Genomic DNA, 26,610 nt, shown 5'->3' on the forward strand with positions numbered 1-26,610 from the left:
GCCTAAGGCCCCACCCCTCCTTTTACATACACATACTATTTCATTTCAATGGTTACAGGTAACATGAACACAAGATACTTTCCCCACCCAGGGAAAAGCATTTGGATTTTATTTGATAGTTTAAATGTTTTTGAAAATGTTGATAAACACAAGCTGTACTTGGAGCTGGATGACAGACATAGGATTATCATCCTAGAATGTGATTTTTTCCAAAAAAATATTCAATCTGAGGCTTCTTGCTGCAGGCAGCTTCCATGGGAATGCACAAAAAAGAGGCAGGGAAACAGTCCCCATGGGAGACTGCAGTTTCTTTAAAAAACAGACTGCTACTGTTTCCTGTCAAGTTCATAAAGTGTTTTGCCCTTTGCTTAGTCATCCAGAGTGAAGTCAAAGGGCTCAAAGTCTTTCCGGAAGCAGCGAGCCAGGGTCTCCTCCTCTTCCTTGCTGATCTGACACTGCCTCCAGTCAGACTTGTCAGGAATATTAAGGATGGCTTCACTGGCCAAGACCTCCCTGCAGAAAGAACACAAAGAAGTCAAAATGGACAGTATCAGCCCAAAATCCCCTCCCACCCATTCCTCTCCTGCCATCACCCCAAGAAGGTATGCAAATTCCTCTGACTTTGCTCATACCATTCTCTCTTGCCCTGAGTGCCATCTCTGCCAAAATCATACCCATTTGACCAGCTCAGGTCCTATCTCTTTCCTAACCCCTCAAACCCAATTTTCTCACTCTCTCTTGAACAACTCAGAACTTATTGGTACTCAGGGAAGTAACACGGCATAGTAGAGGCCAGAGGGCAGACCCTGGTGTCAGAAAGATCAGAGACCGAATTCCATCCCTAGCTCTGCCACGTGCTGTCTATGACTTGAACAGATTACTCCATCTCCAAATCTTGATTTCCTCACCTATGAAATGCAAAATAAGGGTTTTGTGAGGTATACAGATAACACAATCAAAGCACCAAACTAGCTGTGATTACATCCTGCCTTAAAATGGAGCTTTGTCACCAACTAGACCATGAGTTTGCTGAGGTCATGGTACACAGTCAGGCGCCACTCTGACTTAAAATTCTTCTACCTCTCCTTCTAGGAGACTCAGGCCTACATAGGCAACAACACAAGCTCAGTGTCAACAAAACGACTTATCTTGGCTCTCAGAACTAAAGAATAACTACATACAGACACAGAGACAGACACATACATGCAAGCTACCTTCTAATTGCCACTGCTTTATATTTTTATTTATTTGTACTTATTTTGATATATTAAAAATAACTCTATCTGCACATCTACATGGTTCATTTTCCACTTTGAAGCTACAATAAATGGAAAAGTTGAAAACAAAACACATGAGTCTTCTAAAAGTCACAGCACCTGAGCTCAAGTTCTAGCTCACTGGGAAAAACTTGAGCCTACTTCTTCATCTATAAAATGAAGATAGAACCCCCTTTCTTGTACAGTGGGGAAAAAATGTCTTTTCAAGTATTTCAAAAAATACTTTTTAAGTATTTTGTTAACTATAAAATACTGTATAACTATAAATTAGTATTTTAAAAAATACTCAATGTTGAGCACAAAATCATTCAGAGAATCTCTCTTTTGTGGGCTTATGTGCCAGTGTGTATCTGCGATCATGTGCCTACGTCATCACTGTCCACATCTGCACCTATTGCTGAAGCAACAACAAAAAGATAATGTCAGATTTTTGAAGCTCCTAATACACTTGTTCTCATTTATCAATTATCTTTTTGAAAATGTAGACAACTGGACTTATCCAATGGTGGCAATCTCTTGGGAGGCTTTCCAAATTAGTTGAAGAAGGGTTCAAGGTTGCTTCAAAGCTCAGTTCTAACTGGGGAAAAAAACAGCTGCAAATCACAGACACAGCAGCATATAATCTGTTCTGCCCATTTTTAACTCTCCTCCACACTATTATCTCTTTTTGCTAGTAACTTCCTGTCTTCAGTCTTTGCCTAATTTATACCACTCTCTGTATGGTTTCGTAGTCATGTTCTGCCTGATATGAAGAGCAGAAATGAAGCCTTATCCAGACCTTTAGGATACTGCAGAATAACGAGGTTAAGACTTCATGTTTTGAGATCCAACAGGCCTGGGTTTGAACCTACTACTTTGTGACCATGGACAAACTACCTAACCCCTCTAGAGCCATGCTGTCCACTATAGGAGCCACTAGCCAGATATAGCTATTTAAATTTAATCCTAATTAAAGTTGAATTAAATTTAAAGATTCAGTTCCTTAGTCACATTAGCCACATTTCAAGTGCTCAGTAGCCACATGTGGCTAGTGATTACCAAATAGGACAGTGCAGATTTAGAGAGCATTTCTATCATCGTGGAAAGTTCTGTTGGGCACTGCTCTAGAGCCTGATCCTCCACAATGGTAAATTGGGATGACAGTACCTACCTTAGAGTTGGGAATATTAAATGAGGCAACGCATGTAAAGTTCTTGGCACAGTGCCTGGCATAGAGCATATGTTCAATTACTGGTAGCACTCTACTCCCTCAAGCTAGAATGTCCACACCCCAATGTTTACCCTCGAATCTATCTCTCAGGCTCAACTTCAACCCTTTCATGAAGCCTTTCACCAAGTAGAAATGAGCTCTCCCTTCTCTGAATTTCTAAAGTACATTGTTCCTCAAAACCTTGTTATGGTACTTTTCACAGTCTACATTTCATTATTGTCATGTATGTAAATATCTGCCTTGCCCTAAGAGTATCAGTTCCTTGGGGCAAGGACTGTTTCTTGTTTGGCTTTTTATTCAACTGTCCATGCAGCCCACTACTTTGTTCACAGTAGGTCTAGTGAAAACACATTTAAAATAAGAAATATATACAAACCTTCCAAACTGCAAAGGAAAATTCTTTTTAATTCTGTGGAAAAGCTTCTCTCCTGTGTCAAGTTCAACATAAAAATACGCTGCTCCTGGCTGTGCAATCTAAAGTAAACAGAATTGTATGAGGACATACAATAGTGCTTTAAAAATCTAAAATCCTAGCTCATCTCTTAATTAATTTGGCAAAGGATTCAGTCTAGAAGCATAAGAAAAAGGATGTGAGCAGCTATAGATCCCAAGCTACTTAGTGGAATTAAAGTTTAAAAAGCCAAACTGGCAGATACTACAAGTGGCACCTCCCAGTGGCACCTGTCTTTCTAAGTTCCTGCCTTAGAAAGTTTCTAATTTCTTTCTCTTCCTAGGAAAGCACTAAGGCATTATTGTAATGCCATCTTCATCTCAGTCTAATCAACACATCATGTTCTAGTTCCAAACAGTCACCTGCCTATTTAACATTTTTAGAATGCCTTGATAGTACCTCAGGCTCAACATGTCAGAAACCAGGTCTTTACTTCTCCCTGAACATCACCTTCCCCTCCTGTTTTACCTGCTTGATGTCAGAGTGCTCTGGGATTTCCAACAGCTCTATCTGTTGCTCCTGTGCCTGGGTAATGAAGGCGTCTTTAATGTCATCAGTAGTGCAGCAGCTGAGTGGCACAGGAATGACCTGGGAGTGGGGGTTGGGGGTAGGAAGATAGGAGAAATTCTTTGTGCAGGTCCCAGAGAGATCAGGCTTCCTGCACAGTTCCTGAGAAGTAGCAAATCCATCACAGGGGTGAAGAAACACCCCTCAGCAGAAATTCTCCTCAGGCCAGACAGGCCTATGTTGCCTGTCTGTAAGGACTTAAACTTACGAGATAGCCTGCCACATGTGAGAGCCAATCTCTGATGCGAGAAAGGTTAGAGAGAGATCTCTGTCATCAAGCCTTTGCCAGCTCCTATATAATGTATGTGGTAGAGTCAGGCCCATTTGAAAACTTAACAAATGCGCCAGAAAGAAAACCACCACAACTACAAACAAATCAACCATAAACAACCTCTGAATTTCTGAGGTGCTAGCCCCATGCAGGCTCTGGGACTATTTCCTACCTCTGAGCCTTCACTCACGCTGGGCCTCCACACAAAATACCCACTTTTCCAAACTCTACCGATCAAGGCCCAAATCCTTCTTGGAACCTTCCTCAACTATCCATTCCTTTTCTAAGTAAGGCACTTCCGGTCTGTGCTGTTCACTTGTACTGACCACGCACTTCCCTGTGAACTCTCTGGAGTTATTACCAGAGACTCTTTAACCTTTGAAATGAACATTATTTGAATATTAATATCCAGGTCCCCATAGGGCCCTTCTAAGTTCTTGGGCAGAGACCACCTACCTGTAGCTGGAGGTGATGGCTCTTATAATTTCTCTCAAATAGAACACACCGTTTCCCTCGACTCTTAAAGAACCGCCTCAGTGTAGCCTTATACTTCTCCACCTCTTCTACCACCTCTGCTGAAAGCTCCACCACTGACTGGTAGTGTCCAATGGGCAGGATGAGGACATGGTCATCAGATAAGCCTCCTTTGGCCAGGGCAAGGTAGCACTGAAGAGGAAGCACACAGAATTGAGACATCAATACTGCACTATGGTTTTTCAGGGAGAAAAGCCCATACAAAGAGTGAGCCTGAGGGGGTTAAAAAAGTGCTCAAGAGGCTATCAATAGAAATTCTCTGACTTTTAAAAATATGATTCTAGAGGTTATAACAACAATGTTCTCAAGTACCTGCTGAAGGACATTAGATGCAACAAATTTCTATGTAAGTATCAAATGAACTGGGAGCAAATGAGCAGCATATAAACAGTCTTTTGGCTTCAAACACATCGGAACTAAAGGAGACTGGAATAACAATTGGTTTTCCCTCCCAGGCTCCAAACTTGAAAACAATTTTTCAGTTACTATCACCTTCAGCCACAGAAAGATACTACTCCTGATTTCAAAAATGACCACTTTCCCTACAGTAACATCCAATCCCACCCCTAAATACACCCCCTGGGTTCACAAAAAAAAGTTAAGGTGGCCTGATTAGCATCCAATGTCCCTACAGCCCTAAGCGGCTGACTAACCTCTACAAAATGAAAGTAAACATAAAACCTAATGGGGTGGAAGGAAGGAGAAACCTCAAACTCAGATACATCCAAAGAGGTAGAAAACTATGGTTCCCAACAATGGAAGTCAGCAGCTAAACAGCAACTAAAAATATTGCCATCAAAACCAAAACATGCAAGACCGCTACACTCAAGATACTCTTTGAAGGGAAAACACTATGAGTGAGTAGAGAAAGGGCCAATGAATATCAAAAGCAGGCAAATGAAGGCACAAGAGCTTTAGAAAAAACACAACCCAAAGTATACTTTTAGTGTTGTGGGTTCAAAGTTAAGGCTGAAGGAAGGAGTCGTTTATTTCTCATCTACAATGAAAAAGTCCAACAGAATGACAGGATAGGTACTGGAAACAAATTAAAGGATGATCATCCTTGATTTACTTGGCATAGAGGACTGAGCACATCTACAAAGTTAATTTTCCAGGAGACTCAAGTTCATCAAAACCACATAAGCACTAAAACATTTTTTAAATTTTTACAATAACTTCCCCCCCCCCCCCACAATAACCATTCTGGACCATATTTGTTTTAAAAAGTTACTCTAGAAACCTGAGTCTTCCAGCCTTTTCTTTATGGCAGAGAGTCGCCACCACAAACATCAGTTTTTATACTGTGATGTGCACTGAGGCTACTGAAGGTTTCTAGTCTGGACTAAGTAGCACCTCCCCCTCAATGCAGTACCTTCCAGTTCTTCATGGAAATGCCCAAATCCACTTGCCAAATCCTTTCAAACTCTCACCTTCTAATCTGTTCTATACTTGAATTATCTCTAACAATGTATAAAAAGGACTGGAATGAATGTTTCCCCTTAAGTAAAATGCATGGATTTGCAAGTTATTTTGGACTCTTAGCAGTCTTTCTCTCCTTTTACCAATTTGTGGCCATGGGCCATCAGCATAGTTCTATGTATATCCCTTGAGGAAGGCATGGCAAAGACAGAGAAAGCCAGGAAAAAAAGTAATAAAAGGAGATCATGAGGAATGGTTGCAAGGAGGATTCCAAACCCTTTGCAAGACATCCAAAGGTCACCAGACGATCCCAAGAGATTTCTACCAGAAAAAGGACAGTGCAGGTAAGCACAGACTTGATTATTACGCAGGCTCTAGGCTAAAATCCTCATGTGGCCTCCTACTTGGGGTTGGGCCATAAACAGGACCTGAGATGCTTTCTGCCCTTCTAGCTTCAGGCCTAGATGAGAAACAAACAGGCTTCCTTGATCATCCTCTAGGCCCATACCCTGAGCTACATACCCTGGGCAATAGAAGGGTAAATGGAAAGAAAAGGTCATTTCTCCCAGAGGCCTAGAGCAGCACTGAGCTAAGTCACCCATTCCAAATCTCTTGTCCCCTGCATGGCATTCTTGAACCTGTTGAAGCTTCCCAAACAGAAGGCAGTCCAAAGTCTGCCTTACGACACAAGTTGTATGGGAGAGAAGAATGGCATAAACTAACCCAAAGATGAAAACAAGGTCCAAGAGAGATAATCCCAAAAGGGCATTCCTATAAAAGCAAGAGCGTTTCAAGTTTGCTCTTCTTCCCGCTGAAGAGTTGATCCACAGGCTCCATGGCTCAACTGTGTCACAGGCCTTGACCCCATTAGAGACAGGAGTGCTCCCTCTAGAGACATGAGTGTGCCAACAATCAAGACATAAAAATAAATGTAAAAGACGGGGACTCTTCAGTCTGAAACAACAAAGGCAGAAGAAGGATGTGACTTAAAATCTAAGATGAAACTGAGACTCTAGACAGTCTATAGGAGGCCACAGTAAAGGGCCCTCAGATTGTCAGGAGAAGTTAAGGAAAAGGTCACCCTTAGAAACCAAAATTATAACAAATCAATGAAAATGGATGAAAGTTGCTGTCTGCAGAAGCACTACACGTTAAGAAATGGTTTATAAATATTTCCCTCAGGAGCCTTAGGAAACAGCTAATTCTAGTCACAGGTGACTAGGGTGAAACTATAACCCTGAAAATTAAGTTTTTTTTTTCATTCTAAGTGAATGACAAAGAAGGATAATGGTCTATATGGAGCCAAAAAAAAACTGAAGCTCAAAGAGCAGTATTATTTAGTGCCTAATTAAGCCTTGCCCAAGGAAAAGCGTCTGGGGAAATCTGGAATAGGATGACTTTACTGTGAGACACACATAGTTCATAATGGTTTTCCAAAAACTTGAATAAAATCACCCACAAGATCATCCAGTTCTCACAGTCTGATTCAGTGCTTACCAAGCAAACTTATAATTATTATCCTGGCTTCCCAGATCCCCACACTAGGAATGTGGATATGGGTATTCCTGTCATTAGGAAGCTATATCCTCTACTATTAGGCAAAACTGAGAATTTATCACTTTAGTTTTTCATATAATTTGTGCAAATCAGTTCCCAGCATTACATAATTCTACATAAAAATTAATTAATAAGCTCAAGTTTCTGAATCTAAAGATATAAAAAAAGAATATCAACATTTTTAACCCAATATAGGTAAACAGGCAACAGATGTCTCCCTTTTTAGGACAAAGAAAATCCGTTTTAAATAGTGAGTAATAAAAGCAACTCATCACCTCCAAGTAGTATGGAGTAAAAATAGAGAGTTCAAGAAGCATATAAAAGCATCACCATAGGAGATCCATACCTATTTGACAAAGAGGGAGGGAAGGAGGGAGCAATCTTATGAAACTGGCTCTACGAAACCACAGGAGAATTGCTACAAGCAAAAAGACAGACATTAACAAATGTTGGTGAAGATGTGGAAAAACAGAAACCCTCGTATATTACTGGTGGGAATATAATATGGTACAGCCATTTTGGAAAACAGTTTAGCAGTTTCTTAAAAAGTTAAACATAAATTTACCAGCAATTCCATTCCTAGGTATCTATCCAAAAGAAATGAAAAGATATGTCCACACAAAAACTTGCAAGCAAATGTTCACAGCAGCATTATTCCTAATAGCCATAAAGTGGCAACAACCCAAATTCCATCAACTGATGCATGTACAGACAAAATGTGGCATATCCATACAATGGAATACTATCTGACAATAAAAAGGAATGGAATACTGATACATGCTACAACACAGATGAGCCTCAAGAATATTAAGCTAAGTAAAAGAAGCCAGACACAAAACACCACATATTATATGATTCCATTTATATGAAATGTCCAGAAAAGGCAAACCTATGGAGACAGAAAGTAGCCTAGTGGTTGCCTGGGGCTGAAGGTGGGAACACGGATTAACCGTAACTGGGCATGAGGGATCTTACTGGAGTGACGGACATGTTCTAAAACTGTATTATGTGATGGTTGTATAACTCAGTAAGATTACTAAAAATCACTTAATTGTACACTTTAAGTGGGTAAATTTTATGATATGTAAATTATGACTCAATAAAGTTAATAGAAAACAAACAGATATCTCCTTCTCTGTAAAAGGTTCATGGAAATAACTCACATGTGTGCCAATGTTGACCACCAAATGCTTTTCCACTTCAGGGCTGGCAAGGCAAAACCAGCAGGGTCCTGGAGGCTGAGCTTCACGTGGAAGGAAGCAGATGTTACTATGGTCCAAGCACTCTAGCATATAATCCACCCAACAGAACTCAGCCTTGTCTGATATTTATATCCTGCAAAGACTGGTATACAGCACTGCCACAATGGGCTGGGCCTGTTGTGCTCCCCCTGTCACCCCCCCTCACCACCCCCAAATCACCATTATCAATGAAACTAAACCCTCTATTCGAAAAGTTCTGAATTTGTAACCAATCCACAGGTAGCTGATCCACAAGTGGATAACCACACATTGACTAAAGTAGCATGTAAGTGGCAACAGGCTGCAACAAAAGAACGCTGAACCAGGTGTCAGGAGCCCTAATTCTAGTCCCAGCTATGCCACTAGCTAGCCACATGACCCTGGGTAAGAAGTTTACCCTCCCAAGGTCAGCTTCCTCATCTTTGAAACAAAGAGATGGAGAAGAGGATCTCAATGAAATAGCCCTAAAGTCCTTTCCACCAGTTTGATTTTTCTATTATTTTATGAACCCTCATTGGTTTTGTAGGCTCTTTACCTCATATGTTTTGCAGATATGAAGGAAAGGAGCTTTTTCCATAGTTCTTACAGGAATAGCCTCAGACAGCCTCAAAGTCAGGCTATCTTTGTATTATCGTATTTTTATTATTGGTCCTAATGACTCATTGTACAATTTCCCTCTGTCAGAAGAGGCTGTCTTAGCAATGCCACTTCCCAAACAAGACCTGAAGTAACAGTTATTGCTCACACAGGAGACCTCTGGAACCAAGGTACTTACGAGGTTTGCGAGGCTGCTTTGGGAGAGGAGAAGACTTGCTATCTCTGCCTGTAGATGAACGCTTCCTTCCTTGCTTTTCATTTAAATCAAAGAAAAACTGACAGGCTGCTTCTTCCTGGAATGGCCAAAGGTAGAAGAGTAAATGTAATTAAACTAACCTTTAGACAAGTAGCCCACCATTCACATACAAGGGAACACTCCTGCCAGGTCATATCTATCTTTCCTCCCAGCCCTTTCTGCCTATTCTAGAGAAGAAAAATATCTTCCCAGTCCTGAAGCCAAGACTCAGTCTTACTTCTCAACACTTATCCAAGCTACCAAATTCATCTCTTTGGAAAAGCAAGCTAAAATGAAAGTTATAGAGCAATTCTTGCCTAAAATAGAACAACATGAACTCACTCAAATTCCTTTTCCTTTCTCTCTCAATAGGGCCGTAGCACAGTCCTACAGTTTCACAGGTCAAACAAGTCTAACTGAGCTTTAAATAAAAAGATGAGAAGGTTGCTCATAAAGAAAAAGAAGTCTGAGAAAGCAGACCATGCATACTAGTAAGAGAACCTGATAGTCCTTGCTTTAGTGAAGGAAAAATTAACTTCAGAAAAGTCTGCTATTAAGAAATTTCTTCAGAATAAGTCTTATTCACCTACTAGCACTCATTATAAAATCACAAACTACATTGCCACCAAGTAGTTGGATCCTTGCCTGAAAAGCTAAGAATAGATAATCAACTTTAGATGACTTAACATATGATACGATAACCCCAACACATGAATCAAGTTTAGACAAAGCAAAACATAACATATGAAACTATTAACCCCAAACTACAATAAAAAACACAGAGCTTACTTGAAATCTACTAAGGCTTTCTAAAAATAAACATCACCATGATTTCCCAAGGAAAAAAAAAGATTTAGATTCTAAGGATTAAACTTGTCTTATGAACTAAACTATAACCAGGAAAAGTATACCTGGGCAATCTTGCCCAGAAAATGCCACCTCTCAATCAGAACATACCTCAGGGGCAGGAATTTGCTTTCCTACGGATGCTTCCTTCCCAGATTTTCTGTAAGGGTTTTCAGTGACATCTGGAGGCTGTTTTACCAGTTCTGCTGCATCCATTAGTTTCATAGGAACAATACTGAATGCATAAAGATACTTTGGAAAAAAACAACATAATAACATTAGGGGAAATACCATTTATCCAAATGTACTCAACCTATTTTACTGCAATGATTTCACAGAAAGCTTCAGAAACTGAGTCAAATTAAAAGAGCAGCAACTGGCCTGTCTGTGCTCAGAGAACACACAGTAAATCAAAAGCCAATTCAGTGATCTCTGCGGTGGCTAACCAAGGGCTGATGAAGTAACAAGCAACAGATCAAAGCCCCAGTCCCCCAAAAAAATCAGCCCTTACACAAAACAACCACTGGATGGTGAACATGAGGTAATCTACACAGAAATCGAAATATAATGATGTACACTTGAAATTTAAAAAAAAAACATAACAACCATCAATACAAGGCCCAGAGAGACTTGCTCCTTAACCGCTGAACACAAACTGCTTCTGTCTCTGAGTCCTTTATCTTCGTGTACTCTGTCAAAAGAATCACGGCACTGCCATTCTTTTTTTCCTAATGAAAACTAAATTGGACAACTTAGTGTTACTCTCTGATATTATACAATTTCTGCTGTACATGCTGATAAATTTTCTTAGGGACTAGTAGCAAAGAAGTAAATATTCATAAAGTATCTAGAAGCTCAGACTAATGGCACAGATATTGAAAACATCAGATGAGATGTGAATAGATGCTTAACCTCACTACTGATTAGGGAAATGCAACTAATTAACAATGACACACCATCTTTCATCTATCAGATTGGCAAAAACTTGAATAAAAATTTGACACTACCTACTTGAGAATGTGGATAGAAAAAAAAAAAAACCTCATACACCCACACTGCTGGTGGGGGTATAAATTGGAACAAAACTTTGAGATGAATTTTGCCAAATTTAATAACGTGCATACTCTTTGAAGTATGAGTTGCTTAGGGCTGAGGCTAACAATGTACACTGTTTATGGCATGTTAAAGTGGAATAATCTTCAGATTATTTATCTGCCTGTTTTCCCACTTGACTGTTCAGATTTTAGCTGTCTCAATCCACCATATCCTGCTTTTGGCCCTAGCGAATAAGGAATGCTCTCAGGGAAGTGAGAAAAATAATGCACTTTTCTAATATATACTCTTTCATTCAGCTGCACTGTTTTCCAGTACAAAGACAGATTCCAGCTATCGCTAAGATTTCCCAAAGCCAAGGAGGGCTTAGGTAAATCCTTGGGAGGATTTCATTATTTCTGCTAAATGAAGTTATTAAAAGAAGCAAAGCAAGAATACCTTCTGACAGCAACCTCATGCGTACCCACAGAGACAACCACACAGATGTGGGAAGAAAGGAATATCCTTCATTTGAAATTTTGCCTTTGTTCCACTGGGCCTATTTTCCCAAACCCTTCTCTAAAACCTCCTACAAAGGACCCAAGGAAACCTGACCTTTCGTTACCATACCTTTACAAAAAAGTCACTGAGATGCCGGGACCTTGCAATTGGGTAAAAGATAAGATCTGAATGCTAAACTGAGCAAGACAAACATTTATCAGGCAGATAACAAATATTAACCTACCACCAAATACTCAAATCTTTACCTTTTTCTTTTCTGGATTTCCAACATTTGCCAGAGCTATGAACCTGGTGGCATGCTGTGCATTTTCCTGCAGAACGATGTGGTTTCTATAACATATTTGAGAGATAATGGGTTACCAACAAAGTCTACTTCTGATGTACAATTATGAAATACGTAGACTCTATGAGACCACAAAAAGAGCACAGATCCTGAGTCCATCACCACAAGTAACAATCTCAGATGTTACCTGTCCATCTAGCAGGATAATCATCCCTACCTCACATGGCTGTTGTTAGGAAAAAACGAGATCACGTATCTGAAAAGCACAAAAACTTCAACTTTCGGTTTTAAAAGAGTTGTATGATGGGCAAAATGTTGATAATTGCTGAAGCTAGGTGATGGGTACAGGCGTGTTTGTTATACTATCCTCTCTTGTGTAATAAACATCTAAATAATGAAAACAAAAAAGAAATTAGTTTTAAGTGGAAAAACAACCTTCAAATAATAATATATAGTATGATTTCATTTTTCTAAGAAAAATGTAAAAATATATGAATGTCTATAGTTCATATAAAAAAATATGGGAACTACATATACCAAAATACTCTTTTGAGCTCTTCTGTGTTTTACAAGTATTTTACATTGAGCAACTATTATTTGTAATTAAAAAAAAAAGTTATGGCATTATACATATTTTTCATTTTTAGTGACTTGACCAGATACAGAAGCCAATCCTTAGAGTTCTTTACTATCCTTATGCTACAAAAATTTCCTGAATCTGCCACAAAATATAATTTTATTTTTATAAAATCTAGTATACCATTTTATATAAACAAATACACAAATACATATTTTACATTCATATTGAGGAAATAAACCAAAATATAGTCTGTCTGCTACAACCTGATTTTTTTTTTTTTTTTTTTTTTTGGTGAGGAAGATTAGCCCTAAGCTAACATGGGTTGCCAAGCTTCCTCCTTTTGCTGAGCAAGACCAGCCCCAGGCTAACACCCATACCCATCCTCCTCTACTCTATATGTGGGATGCCTGCCACAGCACGGCTTGATAAGTGCTGTGTAGGTCCGCGCCTGGGATCCAAACCTGCGAACCCCAGGCCACCGAAGCAGAGAGAGCAAACTTCATTACACCACGGGGCCAGCCCCTACAACCTGACTTTTTAAAGAGAGTAAGTACATTCATAGTTGGTAAATGGGACTGACATCAGTATAAGGTGGAAGTCGTGCCATTTCACATGCAACTTTCTCCAACTTTTAAAATGAATGAAACAAGTTTACTCATAATTAAAAGGAAGCTTTAACAATATATGAAGACATTAAGGAAAAACAGTTGAATAGCCTGTAGAAATGTCTCTCTTTAATGCTAGTGACCAGTGCGGTGGCCTCAAGAATTGCTAACACTTTCCACTCTTAAGCTATTCAGGTGTGGTAGGCAAAATAATGGCCCCCCCCCAAAGACGTCCATGTCCTAATCTCCATAACCTGTGAATGTTAGCTACAGCAAAGGGGAATTAAGGTGACAGGTTACTCAACTGACCTTAAGATAGGGAGATGCTCTTGGATTACCTAGGTAGACTCAACATAATCACAAGAGTCCTTAAAAGTGGAGAAGGGAAGTAGAAGAGAGTCAGAGGGAAACGTGACAATGGAATAAGGTCACTGTGGTGAAAAGGATTCAACTCGAGTTGCTGGCTTTAAGATGGAGCAAGGGGGGCCATGAACCAAGGGAGCCAAACAGGTGGCCTCTAGAAGCTGAAAAAGGCAAGAAAACAGATTCTCCCCTAGAGCCTCCAGAAACAAACAGAACCTGACCTATACTTTCATTTTAGCTCAGTGAGATCTGTGTCAAAATTCTAACTTACAAAACTGTAAGATAACAAATTTGTATTGTTTTAACCTACAAAGTTTGTGGTAATTTGTTACAGTAGCAATAGAACAGTAATACCACAGGGAAACCGCACGTATAGATAAAGACACTGTGAAGATGTTTCCCTCATTCATTTTAAAATAAAAATGACTGGTGAAGAATGCTACCCCTGAATGGTGTTTTTAACTATGATAAATTACTCCCCAAAAGAGAAAGCATAAGACTCACAGTGTAGGGATGCAAAGCATAGACTGACTGTAAATCTAGGCGCATACATTAGTAGAGACTTAACTATGCTAGTATTTTTATTATGACAGAGTTTTTGTTACAGCTCTAGTTAAAAAGTTGCACAGGCTTTTTTTGTTTTTTAAAAGCTTTATTAAGATCTAATTCAAATACCAAACAATTCACACAATTAAAGCATACAATTCAATAGTTGTATATTCACAGAGTTGTGCAACCACCACCACAATCTAATTTTAGAACAACTTCATCACCTGAAAAAGAAATCCTATACCTATTAGCAGTCATTCCCCATTTCCTTCCAACTAACCCCTGGCAACCACTAATCTACTTTCTATCTCTATGGATTTGCCTATTCTGAACATTTCATATAAATGGAATCATACAGTATATAATCTTTTGTGTCTGGCTTCCTTCATTCAGCATAATGTTTTCAAGGTTCACCCATGTTGTAGCATGTATCAGTACTTCATTCCTTTGTCTTGCTGAATAACGTTGCATAGCATGGATATACCATTTTATTTATCTATTCATCAGGTGATGGACATTTGAGTTGTTTCCACTTTTTGGCTATTATGAATAATGCTGTTATGACCATTTGTGTACAAGTTTTGTTTGGAGCTATTTTCATTTCACTTGGAACAGGAGTGGCATTGCTGAGTCAAATGGTAACTCTACGTTTAACCTTTTGAGGAACTGCCAGTTTTGCAAAGTGGCTGTACCATTTTACACTCCCACCAGCAACGTATGAGGGTTCCAATTCCTTCACATTCTTGCCAACACCTGTTATAATTTCTTTTTGATTACAGCCATCCTAATGGGTATGAAGTGGTATCTCATAGTGGTTTTGATTTGAATTACCCTAATGGCTAATAATGATCATGTTAATGAGCTTCTTTTCATGTACCTATTGGCTACTGATATACGTTCTTCAGAGAAATATGTATTCAGATCCTTAAAAGTTAAACAGGTTTTGAGTGGCTTGTTTCTATAACCTCTGTTTTTAGCGCATGGTTTTAGAGAACAACAGGTCTTTCTGGAATGTGTATATGGAGATACAACAGAAAAATCTGTATTACTTGTGGTTATATCTTAGGCCATGGGATTATGAGGGAAGGGCAAGTTGTTTTCTTTTTGCTCACCTATATTTTTTGAACTTTCAACAACACATATATTACTTCTGTGTAAAAAAAAAAAAGTTTTTATATATTATTTTAGGGATTATCCATGCCTTTTATCAGTGAAGATAATTCAGAGTTAATTCTACCACTTACGAAACACTGGTTTTCTCTTTTTCTCTGTAATACATCCTTTAAAAATTCCACTTCTAGGGGCTGGCACCGTGGCTTAGCGGTTAAGTGCACACGCTCCGCTGCTGGCGGCCCAGGTTCGGATCCTGGGCGGGCACCGATGCACCGCTTCTCTGGCCATGCTGAGGCCGCGTCCCACATACAGCAACTAGAAGGATGTGCAGCTATGACATACAACTATCTACTGGGGCTTTGGGGATAAAAATATAAATAAATAAAATTATAAAAAAAAAATTCCACTTCTAAACTCAAAAAAAAAAAAAAAAAAAAAATTGATACAAGTTCTTGATTCCCAAACTGAAATACTTCTGAAGTGATTATACTGAGTTTTCAAGACTATACACAGAGTATTGTTTGACTTGATCAAAACAGGACTTACTGTGCTACCTTAAGTTATGATGATTAAAAAGTACTGTCACCTCAGACCCTCAACCGTTAAGGGGCTCTATATAGTCCAATCCCTTGTATTCCAAATTATGAAACAAATTCAGAGAAGTTGAATGATTTGAGAGTCACTAATTTCAGTGTCTGAGTAACTAAAAGGAACCAAGATGTTATACCGCTAAAATGAACATGAGAAGTTTACACAGAAGATGCAAGGTAAAGTCTTCAAAACGCCAAAAGGACAAAATGCTACTCACCGATATGGAAGCCTCTCATAATAGGTCTTTTCCAAAGCAGCAAAATGGTATCTTGGTTTCAAGCCTGTGGCAAGACTGGAGATCAAAGCAGAGCCACATTTTTTGCTATCCACTTCTCCCTAGTAAACAGAAACTCAGTCATCATGACAGATCTAAGAGTTACTAAGAAATGCAAAGAAATAACAAGACACTTTGAATTGATCTTTGTCCCTAAAACGTGGATACAAACGTGGGTAGTAGGATTTAGCAGAGTGAATTCCATACTTAAGGCAATCAGAGAAATCTCAAACACATAAGGAGAACTGGGGTATTATGAATGCAGAAATAGGAACAGTTGCTGGAAGCCAGAGGTTAAAAGGTAAGGTAAGTCTTCCCCACTAATACCAAAAACAGGGTTTATTAAAATCTTTTTTGGAAAGTAAGCTCTCTCTCTGGAGCCCACAAACTGTGCTTCTATAATTTGCTCTGTTGTCCGCCTATAGTTCTGACAATGCAGACAAAGTCCATGTGGAAAGCAAAAATTAAAAGCTAACTTTCAGAGCCTCTGGGCTCCAAAGCATATTTGCTATGGAATACTCAAGGACTTCCTCACATAAGCATGCAATCCTTTATTTTGCTTCAGTAAAGGAAGGCGTGGTTTGTGGAAGGGCATAACCACACGCTTGTCACAAAGTCTGTAACATAAAGTTTGTCAAAAGTTAGGCCTGTTCCCAGAACATCCCCAGCTTCCATTAACAACAAATTGTGTGACCTCTCAGCCATAACATTACTTATGTACTCTATTCTAAGAGAACGTATTAGCTGGAAATAAAGAAATTACCAAAGTTAATTTCCCACTAAGTAAAGCAAGAACTTCCTTTTGTCTTATGCTTGTCTCCTTCAGGTTTCTGCTTAAGGGCAGGGAATTGGCCTTGAGGTCAGTTGTAGTATTTTAGGGACTGGTGAACTATATGTTTTCTCTCCTACAAATATCTTGTATAGTTATTTATAAACTTTAATCAAAATCCTTTTTTAGCCCCCCCCCCCAAAATGAAGAGGCCTAATTCTTCTCATCCTTCCTTACAGAGCATCACATGTGTCTCTCCCTTCCATCATCACCTTAATAGTCCTCTGGATCTTCCCTTGCTTTGCTCTATCTTCTCTACGCTGTAACCAGCATTGCCCCTTTTGCTCTAGATGAAGAACCATGGGTTTGTGGAAGGAGAAGAGAGCACTGTCCCTCTTCCTTTCAACATCCTCCCTGACAATGTGTGGTATCTTCTTGGCCCTTTTGGTCATAGACACATTGTGCTGAAGTTGACAGAGAGTGGTCTACAAGGCCCTTCTGGATCATTGCTGATACTTCTACAACTATTAATTGATATTTGTCCCTAAACACATTCTTACATTTCCCTTCACTGAAGCTTAGCTGATGCGTTCTGCCCTCACATGCAACCTTTCAAGATCTTCACTAGGCTTATTTCCACCAATGTAGTATTTCACAACCCACAATAGCTGTCACTCATCAACCGGGTGTACATCTTCTAGATTGCTTATAAAAATATTCAGATCAAAGGCAATGGTGAGCTCCAATGCATTCCAACTAAACTTTTCATATTAGAGAAGTACCAAGTTTTCAACATCTCATTTCCCATCTTTACATCTTTAGATCTCTAGATCACTATCTTTGATCCCATAATGATTCCATAAAAAAAATATTCTGATCCAAAAAGCTATAATCTGGAGTGGAAGGGGCAAAATATAATTGCAGCACTGCTGCTAGCTATAAATCTTTCCACTGAAAATTAGTGAACAGTCAAAACATATTAAGAGGAAGCTTGACAGAGGGCACTTGAAGCAGAGAATATAATTTAAAGAACCATTCATTTATAATTAAGATTTTAGCAATCTCATCTGTGAATTGTGCTCTCTTAAAATCAACTTTTGCTTTGGTCAGTTGATATGACTTTAAGTATTCTGGAAAAAATTTCACAAAAGACTTCTACTGCAAGGTACTAAGAACTAAAATACTCAATATAAAGAGCAAAGAAAGCCCAAACTAAGCCAGTATAATTTGCTTTTAGAAATTCCAACTGAACAAGCACTACTCACAGAAGAATTCCCAAAGTTCCCCACATACTTGGGCCATGGGGATGTGAGCAAGATATCAACACCTTTAAACTGGGATGTTGAACACAGCATTGTTCTCAGGGAAGACACATCCTTGGGACTAAAACTGTAACCTGGGACCGGCTCATTTAAGGACTCTGTCCCACTGAGGTACACAATCTGCAGCCCCGAACTTCCAGTGAAGATACCTTTACGACCTGGGTTCAAAGAAAAATGGATAAGTTGTAGTTAAAACTACAAAATGAAATGTCATCATGGTGATGAATCTCTCTCCCCGTGCCACAACTCTCCTACCTCCTTGCCATTCTACATGCCTGAATGAGTGAAAACTCTCCTAGAGCCCCACTTCTGGCTGCTGGGTCTCAGTGGTGGATGGCTACAACAGTATTCCTGTGCAGTAAGAGCAGCCCACATGTGGAGGCTGCTGGAGCCCACGGGCGAGTCTGTTTACCCCAGGTGCCATACAAATGAAAAAAATTGGGAAGCCCTGATTAAGAAAAGGGCTTTCTGCCTTCTAGAGGAGACTCTACATGGACTCAAAGAAATCAAGACACCTGAACACAGGAAGAGGCAATGAGAAAAAAAAATAATTGTAGTTCTGAGGAAGCTATAGTCTAGAAAAGATGTACACTTCAGGCAGGTAGCAGCTTCCAAAAAAAGGAAAACAACTGGAAAGAGCAACTGCTTGGGAAAAATTAAGAGACTCCACCTTCTTCTCAATTTATTCCTGGCTTGTGCCCTTTATTCTTTTCCTTCTGGTTGTCTCCAACACCTTGCTCCATCAATTTTCACCTCCTTGGGGCCGGCCCCGTGGCTTAGCGGTTAAGTGTGTGCACTCCGCTACTGGCGGCCCGGATTTGGATCCCTGGCGTGCACCGACGCACCGCTTGTCAGGCCATGCTGAGGTGGCGTCCCACATACACAACTAGAAGGATGTGTAACTATGACATACAACTATCTCCTGGGGCTTTGGGGAGAAAAAGCGAAAAGAAAAAAAAAATTTTTTCACCTCCTTTTCATCTACTGAGTCTCTTCTTCTCAAATGACTCTTTCCACATACTAATTAATAAATAAACACACATAGTAACTAATAAACAAACACACATATTAACTAATAAAGGAACACATACTAACAAAGAAAAATAAAGTAATAAAGGAATATACATACTAATAAAGAGGAATGCATATACTAATAAAAAACTGATAAAGGAACATTTACTGCAAAGGAAATGTAGAAGCTTTCTAGACAAATAACAAGCCAAGAGAATATGTGAAGAGCAGCAGAGTCACACACATACTAACTAATACAGAAACATCCTCTTCAGTTTTGAACTTCTCAAAAGAGCAGTCCATGCTGTGTTTTCACTCTTAATTAGTTCCTTAACCCACTGCAACCTAGTTTCCCTCTCCACTATTCTCTTAAAGGTCACTAATCACCCGATAATTGCCCAGGGTCTCTTCTCCTGAAACTATGCTCTCTTCACTTAGGTTCTATGAATTTGACAATATCTTTACATCTCCAAACACTCCTCTAATCACTTTCACCTCTCTCTGCCAACCCTCTAGATGAAGATATACGCCCCCACCCCAGGGTACTATCATCTGTCTGCTTCCCTTCTCATACTTCTTCCTTAACAATTTGATCCTCAGCTTTATTTTTCATCTTTATGGAACCAACTCCCCAAAACCCACACTCTTCAACACTGACCTCCTTTATATACTCTAGATAGTTATATACTCTAGAAAGAACTATCACTTCCATCTATATGTAGGATTTTCTGCCAGCACTTCAAGCTCACTATCACATGTTCACTATCAAGTTCCTTGTTTGCTCCTCCTACTGGATCTCAAAAAATCTCTTTCATAGAAATAACCCCAATACCTTGGCTGCTCTTTCCACTCCTGGCACTAAATTCATATGGTAAAATGGCTGTCAAATATCTACAGCAGTGGTCTTAATCCAAGTCTAATAACTACAATGAGAACTGCCACAAGTCAGGCCCATGTTAAGATCTATAAGAAGAGGATTTCAAAATCTATATCTCGCAACTGTGGTTAAAAACAAAAAACAAAAATCCATCCCTCAGTTTTTTGCCTAAAGGAGCCCCACATGACTGAAGCAAGATGAGATGAGATTGCTTACATGAGGACCACAGCCAGATGTAGAGAATAAAGGCCAAGATGGACTAAGGTAGGGAGGGCATTTACAGCAAAGGAAATGCAGAAGCTTTCTAGACAAATGAAAGAACAGGAGAGGAAATGTGAGAGCAGAAGAGCCATTTTAGAAAAAAATGAGTTGAATATCCAAGAAGCAGCAGACTGACAGCAGGGGGTGCAGGGGCAACAAAAGCAAGATTTGATACTGGCTTTTAAAACGGCCAGACAGTGAAAGAACCACTAAAAGAGATTCAGGGCATTGTGGAGGAAACAACTTTAACCCAGAATTGACAAGTGGACCTGGAACCAGAAAAAGGACAAAGGGAATGAAAAATTCAAGGATCAGTACTAAAAACAAGTTTCCAAAACCTTAGCGAAACCTAGAGCTATAGCTAGTTAGGAGTCTAACTAATAAGTAAGCTGTATACATCCAGCAATGCTATATGGTGAAACCACATACATGGAATTTTTTCTTTAACATAATTTATACTTTAAGTATTCCATACACTGTAGTCAAGTAATTTACTCCTCTAGTTGGCTAAAAGAGTATATACTGGGTTGTGGAAATACAAGTAGATTGGGGAGGAGGTGGGAGACACAACAAAGGAAAAAATACCATCATCTTAAGGGTATAGACATAGATTTTAGAAAAGAACCCCCTGACCCCCATTCTCTCAGGCAGTAATGGCAGAAGAATCCAGCCACAAACATCCTGGGAGACTAATTCCTGGGGACACTTTATTATGAGCATTACAAACACAAAAAATATCAACTTACCCAGATAAGTAATGTTTTCCGCTAATTCACACCCATCAGCATCTTGGAAATACTCTACTGTTTCCTGGTTATTGGCACCCAGGACATATGTCTGAATAGGAACTAGTGAGAGAAACAGACATGACACTGTATAGTTACCAGATCTGCTTTGGAACTTGAAAAATGCTTCCCCATAAGAAAAATACTCACAGCAAAAGTAAAGAGTCTGCAATTCTATATGTGGACATGCTCACCACTTAGGATATACCACACCCAACCTTGTGGCCTAACTATTAAATGGTATCACTAGGCTGAAGAAGTGACATCTTAAAGAGGATGTTCAATGTATAATTAGGAAAACACAGACCCTAAAGAGCTTATTAAAAAACACCGAAACTGGAAAAAGGAAACAACACATATGGTTGCATTTATTCAATTCCTGCCTACTTAGAAGAGAATTATTTTTCTGGAACTAAATCCAACCAAATTCAGAATGTGAACATTTAGATGCATAGGCATTCTTTCCAGCTTAATATAGAGCCAAAAGAGAAATTCTTAAGTAATTAACATGGGTAAAAAACAACCCAGCAAACTCTGTGTAGCCTTGAAACTTTGTTAGAAGTCATTATTTGTTAAATAAAAATAATCTGTACCTTTCTTGATGCCAGTTTTATACTCCTCCCATTCAGCATCTGGAGTGGAGCCAAAGAAATTTCCTACACACAACAGCAGCTAAAATGAGTTTTTTAAACAGATATGAGTTTTGTTTTTATATCAAACAGTACATAATTGATAGTAACATTATTCAGTTAATTATCCTACTTAACCGTCTCAAACCAGGTTTTTTCCTTAATCAATTTGCAGAATTTCAATACATAATTCTTTAACAGCAATTGTAGTGGTTACTCTGATTCTATAATTACTAAATTTTGGCTCACTGGCTGTCAAACTCAAGTTGGGGATAGGGAAGAGGAGGTCAGGGAAAGATGGAGAAATGGACCTTGGAGAGCACTTCTGTGAAATACAAAACTTTAAATATTAGATACCCTGAGAGATACAGCGCATAAAAGACACATTTCCTGCCTGTTGTCTTTACTCAACCTTTCACCCAGTGAACAAATTATCCCCATACCTAGAATACCCTTCTGTACTCTAGGAGTTCACAGTCTAGGTGGCAACCACACATAACTTGTTTTTTTTTTGTGAGGGAGATCAGCCCTGAGCTAACATCCATGCCAATCCTCCTCTTTTTGCTGAGGAAGACCAGCCCTGAGCTAACATCTATTGCCAACCTTCCTCCTTTTTTTTTCCCCTTTTTCTCCCCAAAGCCCCAGTAGATAGTTGTATGTCATAGTTGCACATCCTTCTAGTTGCTGTATGTGGGACGCCGCCTCAGCACGGTCGGACAAGCGGTGCGTCAGTGCGCGCCCGGGATCCGAACCCAGACCACCAGTAGCAGAGCGCATGCACTTAACTGCTAAGCCACGGAGCCGGCCCCCACACATAACATTTATATAGGGCTCTTTAGTTGAAGCATTTGCACATATGTTATCTGACTTAATCAATACCATACACCCATGAAACAGATCTGCAGTTCCCAAATCCTGTGGTCAGAATCACTTACAGAGGTTTTGCTAGTCTGTTTTCAGTTTTGTGTACAGCAATAAAGAAAATTCAAATTCAACAACTATAAAAAGGTAAACACGTCTCCCTTCCCTCACCACTCCACAGCTCCTAAGTTCCTAGGCTCACAAAAGGAACTCAATCTAACAAAAAAGGAGAGTATGTGTTCAATCAAGAAATGAATAAAGGAGCCCAAACTTTATTTCAGTATTTTTGACTATAACAGTAAAATTAAATTTAGTAAAAACAAACATCTTACATCAAAGTTTCCACTTTTCTTCTGAATTGCTCGAACTCGATTGAATAAAACATCAAACTTTCCTTCAACATCTCCACACGCCAAGCTGTAGGCAAGAAATAAGCATTAACGCAATTTAGGAAACATGAACCGGCCTGCCGGGTTTGGTACATACTAGTCTTCCTGAATGAGGCAGCTGTGTGGCCAGTCTTTCTGAGGTTACCTGAGAGGTTCAGTGCATGTGAACTATGGCTGACCACCAGGCATCTCCACCTGAAGGTCTTACCAACACCGTCAACTCACCATATCTAAAATTCAACTTACCATTTCCTCCAAAATTGAACCAACTTCTTTTCCTCACTTTCCAAGTTTTGTGGATGGGTCTATCACCAACTTGGTCACCAAGAGTCAAAACTCCCCCATCCAGTCACCAAGTCCCATCAATCCAAACATCTTATCCATCCATTCCATCCTTTTTACTTCTACTGTCATTCTCTTAGTATAGGGCTTCAATCATCCATTCAACAAACATGTACTGGACACCTACAATATGCTAGGTGCAACATGCTGAGTCCTGTGCTAAGAACATGTTAGGAGCACGAAGAAGACAAAGACTCAGTTTAAGCCTTGAAGAGTTTACAATCAGGGAAAGAACAATCAACCTGTTAGTTATAAATTCATATGAAAAGGACTAAATAAGAGGTACGTATAAAGTGTTATGGGGCAGAGAGATGGAAAGTGGCAAGAGCTGAGGTTCGTAAGGCAGACCGGCCTCAAATTGTGAAGTAATTTGTTCTAGCCTCTCACTGCTGAATTTTTATAATTTTGACTTATATCCACTTTTCACATCATTTTCTGAATGTCTTTTAACCTATCTGGAAATATTACTTTCCTTCTTATATTTTTGTCAGTATGTCTCTCTGGAGTGCTGTTATTGTCCATACCACTGAACGTTCTTAAGCGGGGTAGTGACATGATCATATCTGTTTTAGAAAGATCATTTTAGTAACAGAGTGAAAGACGGTCTGGATGAATAAGTGACTATAAGCAAAAATATCAGCAAAGAAGGGCAATGTCAAATGAAGATGGTGAGGAAAGAAACAGATGAGAAATTTAGAATTCTGAACACTTGAACACAAATTGGAGTGGGGAAGTAGAAGGGGAAATGAGGGAGAAGGAGGAATGAAGGATAGCTGCAAGGCTGAGCAATTGAGGGTCCCAGGGAGACAGAATCAGAGACAAATATAAGGAATCTGGTGTTGGATACAAAGTAGAGAATATGCTTACACTTCCTCTAATGCCTACTCTTCTTACTATCCATCCTACATAAAGCCAACAGTTTAATGTTCTTTCCTCAAAAACATTAAGAGAACCCCACTAGTGGCAGAACCAAGCCTTCCACAAGTCCCTGATCTCTCTTCCCAGTGCTTTCTCCAAGTTTCCCTAAGAGAAACCTTCCCTACTGTCAGTAGGATCACTCTCTGCCTCTGCCATTCCCTGGGTAGTTACTTCTAACAATCCCACCCTACCCATCCTGAGTCTAAATTTTTCCCATCCTTAAAGGCCTAGCACATCTCTAAAGCTTTCCTCACTGGCTCTGAAAGTCACTCTCTTTTCAAAACTTCAGGAACCCATATAGCATTTCAGAGCAAGCGCTGTAATAAACTATCAAGCATTTTTATTTATCTTCTGAGCACTACCTCTTCTAGAAAGCTCTCGAGTCCTATCAGTCACCAATCCCTGGTGCTCCCACAGGATCCTGCTCTTCCTCAATCATAGCAGCTATCACATGGAATTTTAATTGTTTCTGGGCGTGCCATCGTCCAGTTTGTACTTCATAGGGCACCTCAAAATTCATCATCTCCTCATCTAGGCCCTTTTCAAGTGTTTCCTATTTCACTGAAGAAAGATACAAATCTAGGACCCTGACAGTGCCGGATTCCTTCTCACTCACAATCAAATCACCTCCAAGCCCCTATTGATGTCATCTCCTTAATAAACCTTGAATCCCTGCTCTTTTCTTCTGCTGTCACTTTACCTAATCCCAGCTGTCCTCTACTTTGGCTCTAATTTGTTCTCCACATTGTAGCCCAAATCACCTTCCAAAATGAAAATTTGATCATGCCAAGCCTTTCTTAAACATTTCAGTGACTTTTTTAGAATAAAAACAAAAACATTAATCAAGGCTCAATCCTCACTTCGCTGATTCCTCACATTAAGCCAAACACCCCTATTGTACACCGTCCCAGAACCACAAACCTTTTCTTACTGACATTCATCACTACTATGATTTTACATTTATTGGGATTCTTTGATTAATATCTGTTCCTCTAGACTATAAGCTCCATTAAGGCAGCAACTCCATCTGTGCAACGCCTTGCACAGTGCATAACACACCGCAACTGTTCAATAAATATCTGGTGAACGAAATGAATGGAAGTCCTCTATTCACCACCCCAGCGCCCCCTCCTCCCAAGAACGTGAGCCAGCGCAGGAGCCCTATCTATCCATCCTGTCCACCAGTGACCAGGGCGAATCAATGGGCCCCATACCTGGAAATGTTCGTTAGTAAATAAATGGGGGGCGGGGAGAAATGAAGGGGAAATTACGCGTCAGAGGCCCGGCCAGCCTAAGATGGAAGAGGCCTGACGCTGTGAGCTTCCGCCTCTCCCAGCAAGTGTCGCCAAGAGACTCCGCGCTCAGAAGCGAAAACAGCTGGGAAAAGCGGCCGGCTCCCGCTAGGCAAAGACGTGATCCGAGTTCACCAGCCGCTGCCCCAGCTCCGACCCCCGCCTTTTCCTCTTCCATTCTAGTCAGGAGAAAGACCCCCGCCAGTGCACGCGCGCAGAGAGAGAGAGAGACAGAGAGACTTCCCATTCAAGGCTCACTCACAGGCGCAGCGGTTTCTGCGCCATCACTCTCAACAGCCTGGGTTGTGACGACCACCAAATACTAGGATTCCCGACCCGCGCTCCTAGGTAAACTGCGGCCGCGCTACAATAAGACGTCAGCGCACGCCAGCCAATAAGAGTTCAGTTATCTACGGAGAGCGCCGAGGGACAGAAGCCTCTCTCAGGTTGCTTCGCCTCAAGGAGGAATCAAGGAAGGAGAGCAGTGGAGGGAAGAGGGGGAAATAACAAAAGGATTCCAATTATGATTTTTTATTTCGGAGCAATAGAAGAGCTGCTAGAAAGTTCCCGGTACAATGTTGGGCCCTAACCTAACTATATCACTCTAGTGGGCAAGGCAGACTCCTCCACACATGCTTTTTCTAAGTTTTGAACCTATCAAAAAATTAAAAGAATAGTTGCTATCACCTGATTCAATGAGTTCCAACATGCTGCCAGATTTACCCGTAAGCTCCTTCTCTCTCCTTCAAGGTGCACAAGCGCTTTTATTCTCACTGAATCATTTAAAAGTAAATCGCAGACTTCAGGAATACCTCAGCATGCATTTCCTAAGACTAAGGACATCCCCCTATATAAGCAAAGTACAACTAACAAACCTAAGAAAATTAACATTAACTCAGTAATATCACCTAATACACATCCATATTTAAAGTTCTCCTTTTGTCCCCCAAAATTTATCTTATACTTGGGGTTTGTTTTCATTCAGGATCCAATCAAGTTTCACCCTGGCATTCTGGTCACTCTCTAGTTTGTTTTGA

The 26,610-nt window shown here is 39.9% G+C and overlaps 1 protein-coding gene and 1 non-coding gene across 6 annotated transcripts; both read right to left on the reverse strand.

Annotated features, from left to right (window-relative positions):
- Positions 1–59: 59 nt before the first annotated feature.
- On the reverse strand, positions 60–25,931 carry CWF19L1 (CWF19 like cell cycle control factor 1). 5 transcript variants are annotated; one of them, XM_087432439.1, is made up of 15 exons: positions 25,836–25,850; positions 23,268–23,522; positions 22,965–23,049; positions 21,736–21,798; positions 21,104–21,205; positions 18,152–18,366; positions 16,061–16,179; positions 12,005–12,089; positions 10,317–10,457; positions 9,303–9,417; positions 8,450–8,529; positions 4,233–4,442; positions 3,407–3,526; positions 2,864–2,961; positions 60–513 (listed from the first exon to the last, which is right to left on the reverse strand). In XM_087432439.1, the coding sequence occupies exons 6-15, from the start codon at positions 18,239–18,241 to the stop codon at positions 369–371; spliced, it is 1,203 nt and encodes a 400-aa protein (XP_087288565.1). In that variant the 5' UTR covers positions 18,242–18,366; positions 21,104–21,205; positions 21,736–21,798; positions 22,965–23,049; positions 23,268–23,522; positions 25,836–25,850; the 3' UTR covers positions 60–368. The 5 variants fall into 5 exon arrangements, with proteins under 5 accessions (XP_087288565.1, XP_004428004.1, XP_087288566.1 ...); XM_004427947.3 differs by lacking the exon at positions 23,268–23,522 and having other exon boundaries at positions 21,736–21,814; positions 25,836–25,931; XM_087432440.1 differs by lacking the exons at positions 23,268–23,522; positions 25,836–25,850 and adding an exon at positions 25,496–25,816.
- Positions 3,727–3,872, reverse strand: LOC147916879 (small nucleolar RNA SNORA12). Its single transcript, XR_015552597.1, has one exon. It is a non-coding gene; the product is annotated as a small nucleolar RNA SNORA12 (small nucleolar RNA).
- Positions 25,932–26,610: the final 679 nt, after the last annotated feature.

The sequence above is a fragment of the Ceratotherium simum genome, chromosome 6 (assembly GCF_057802395.1).
Source record: "Ceratotherium simum simum isolate JZ-2026a chromosome 6, ASM5780239v1, whole genome shotgun sequence".
NCBI classification, from domain to species: domain Eukaryota; kingdom Metazoa; phylum Chordata; class Mammalia; order Perissodactyla; family Rhinocerotidae; genus Ceratotherium; species Ceratotherium simum.

Excerpts from the sequence above, each read along its gene's own strand:
- CWF19L1 (XM_004427947.3), bottom strand. The coding sequence starts at position 25,858 with ATGGCGCAGAAACCGCTGCGCCT. Across the intron at positions 23,050-25,835 it reads GCGCAGAAACCGCTGCGCCT|CTTGGCGTGTGGAGATGTTG; the intron begins GTGAGTGAGCCT and ends TCTTGCCTACAG. Across the intron at positions 12,090-16,060 it reads TATGAGAGGCTTCCATATCG|AAACCACATCGTTCTGCAGG; the intron begins GTGAGTAGCATT and ends AATATGTTATAG.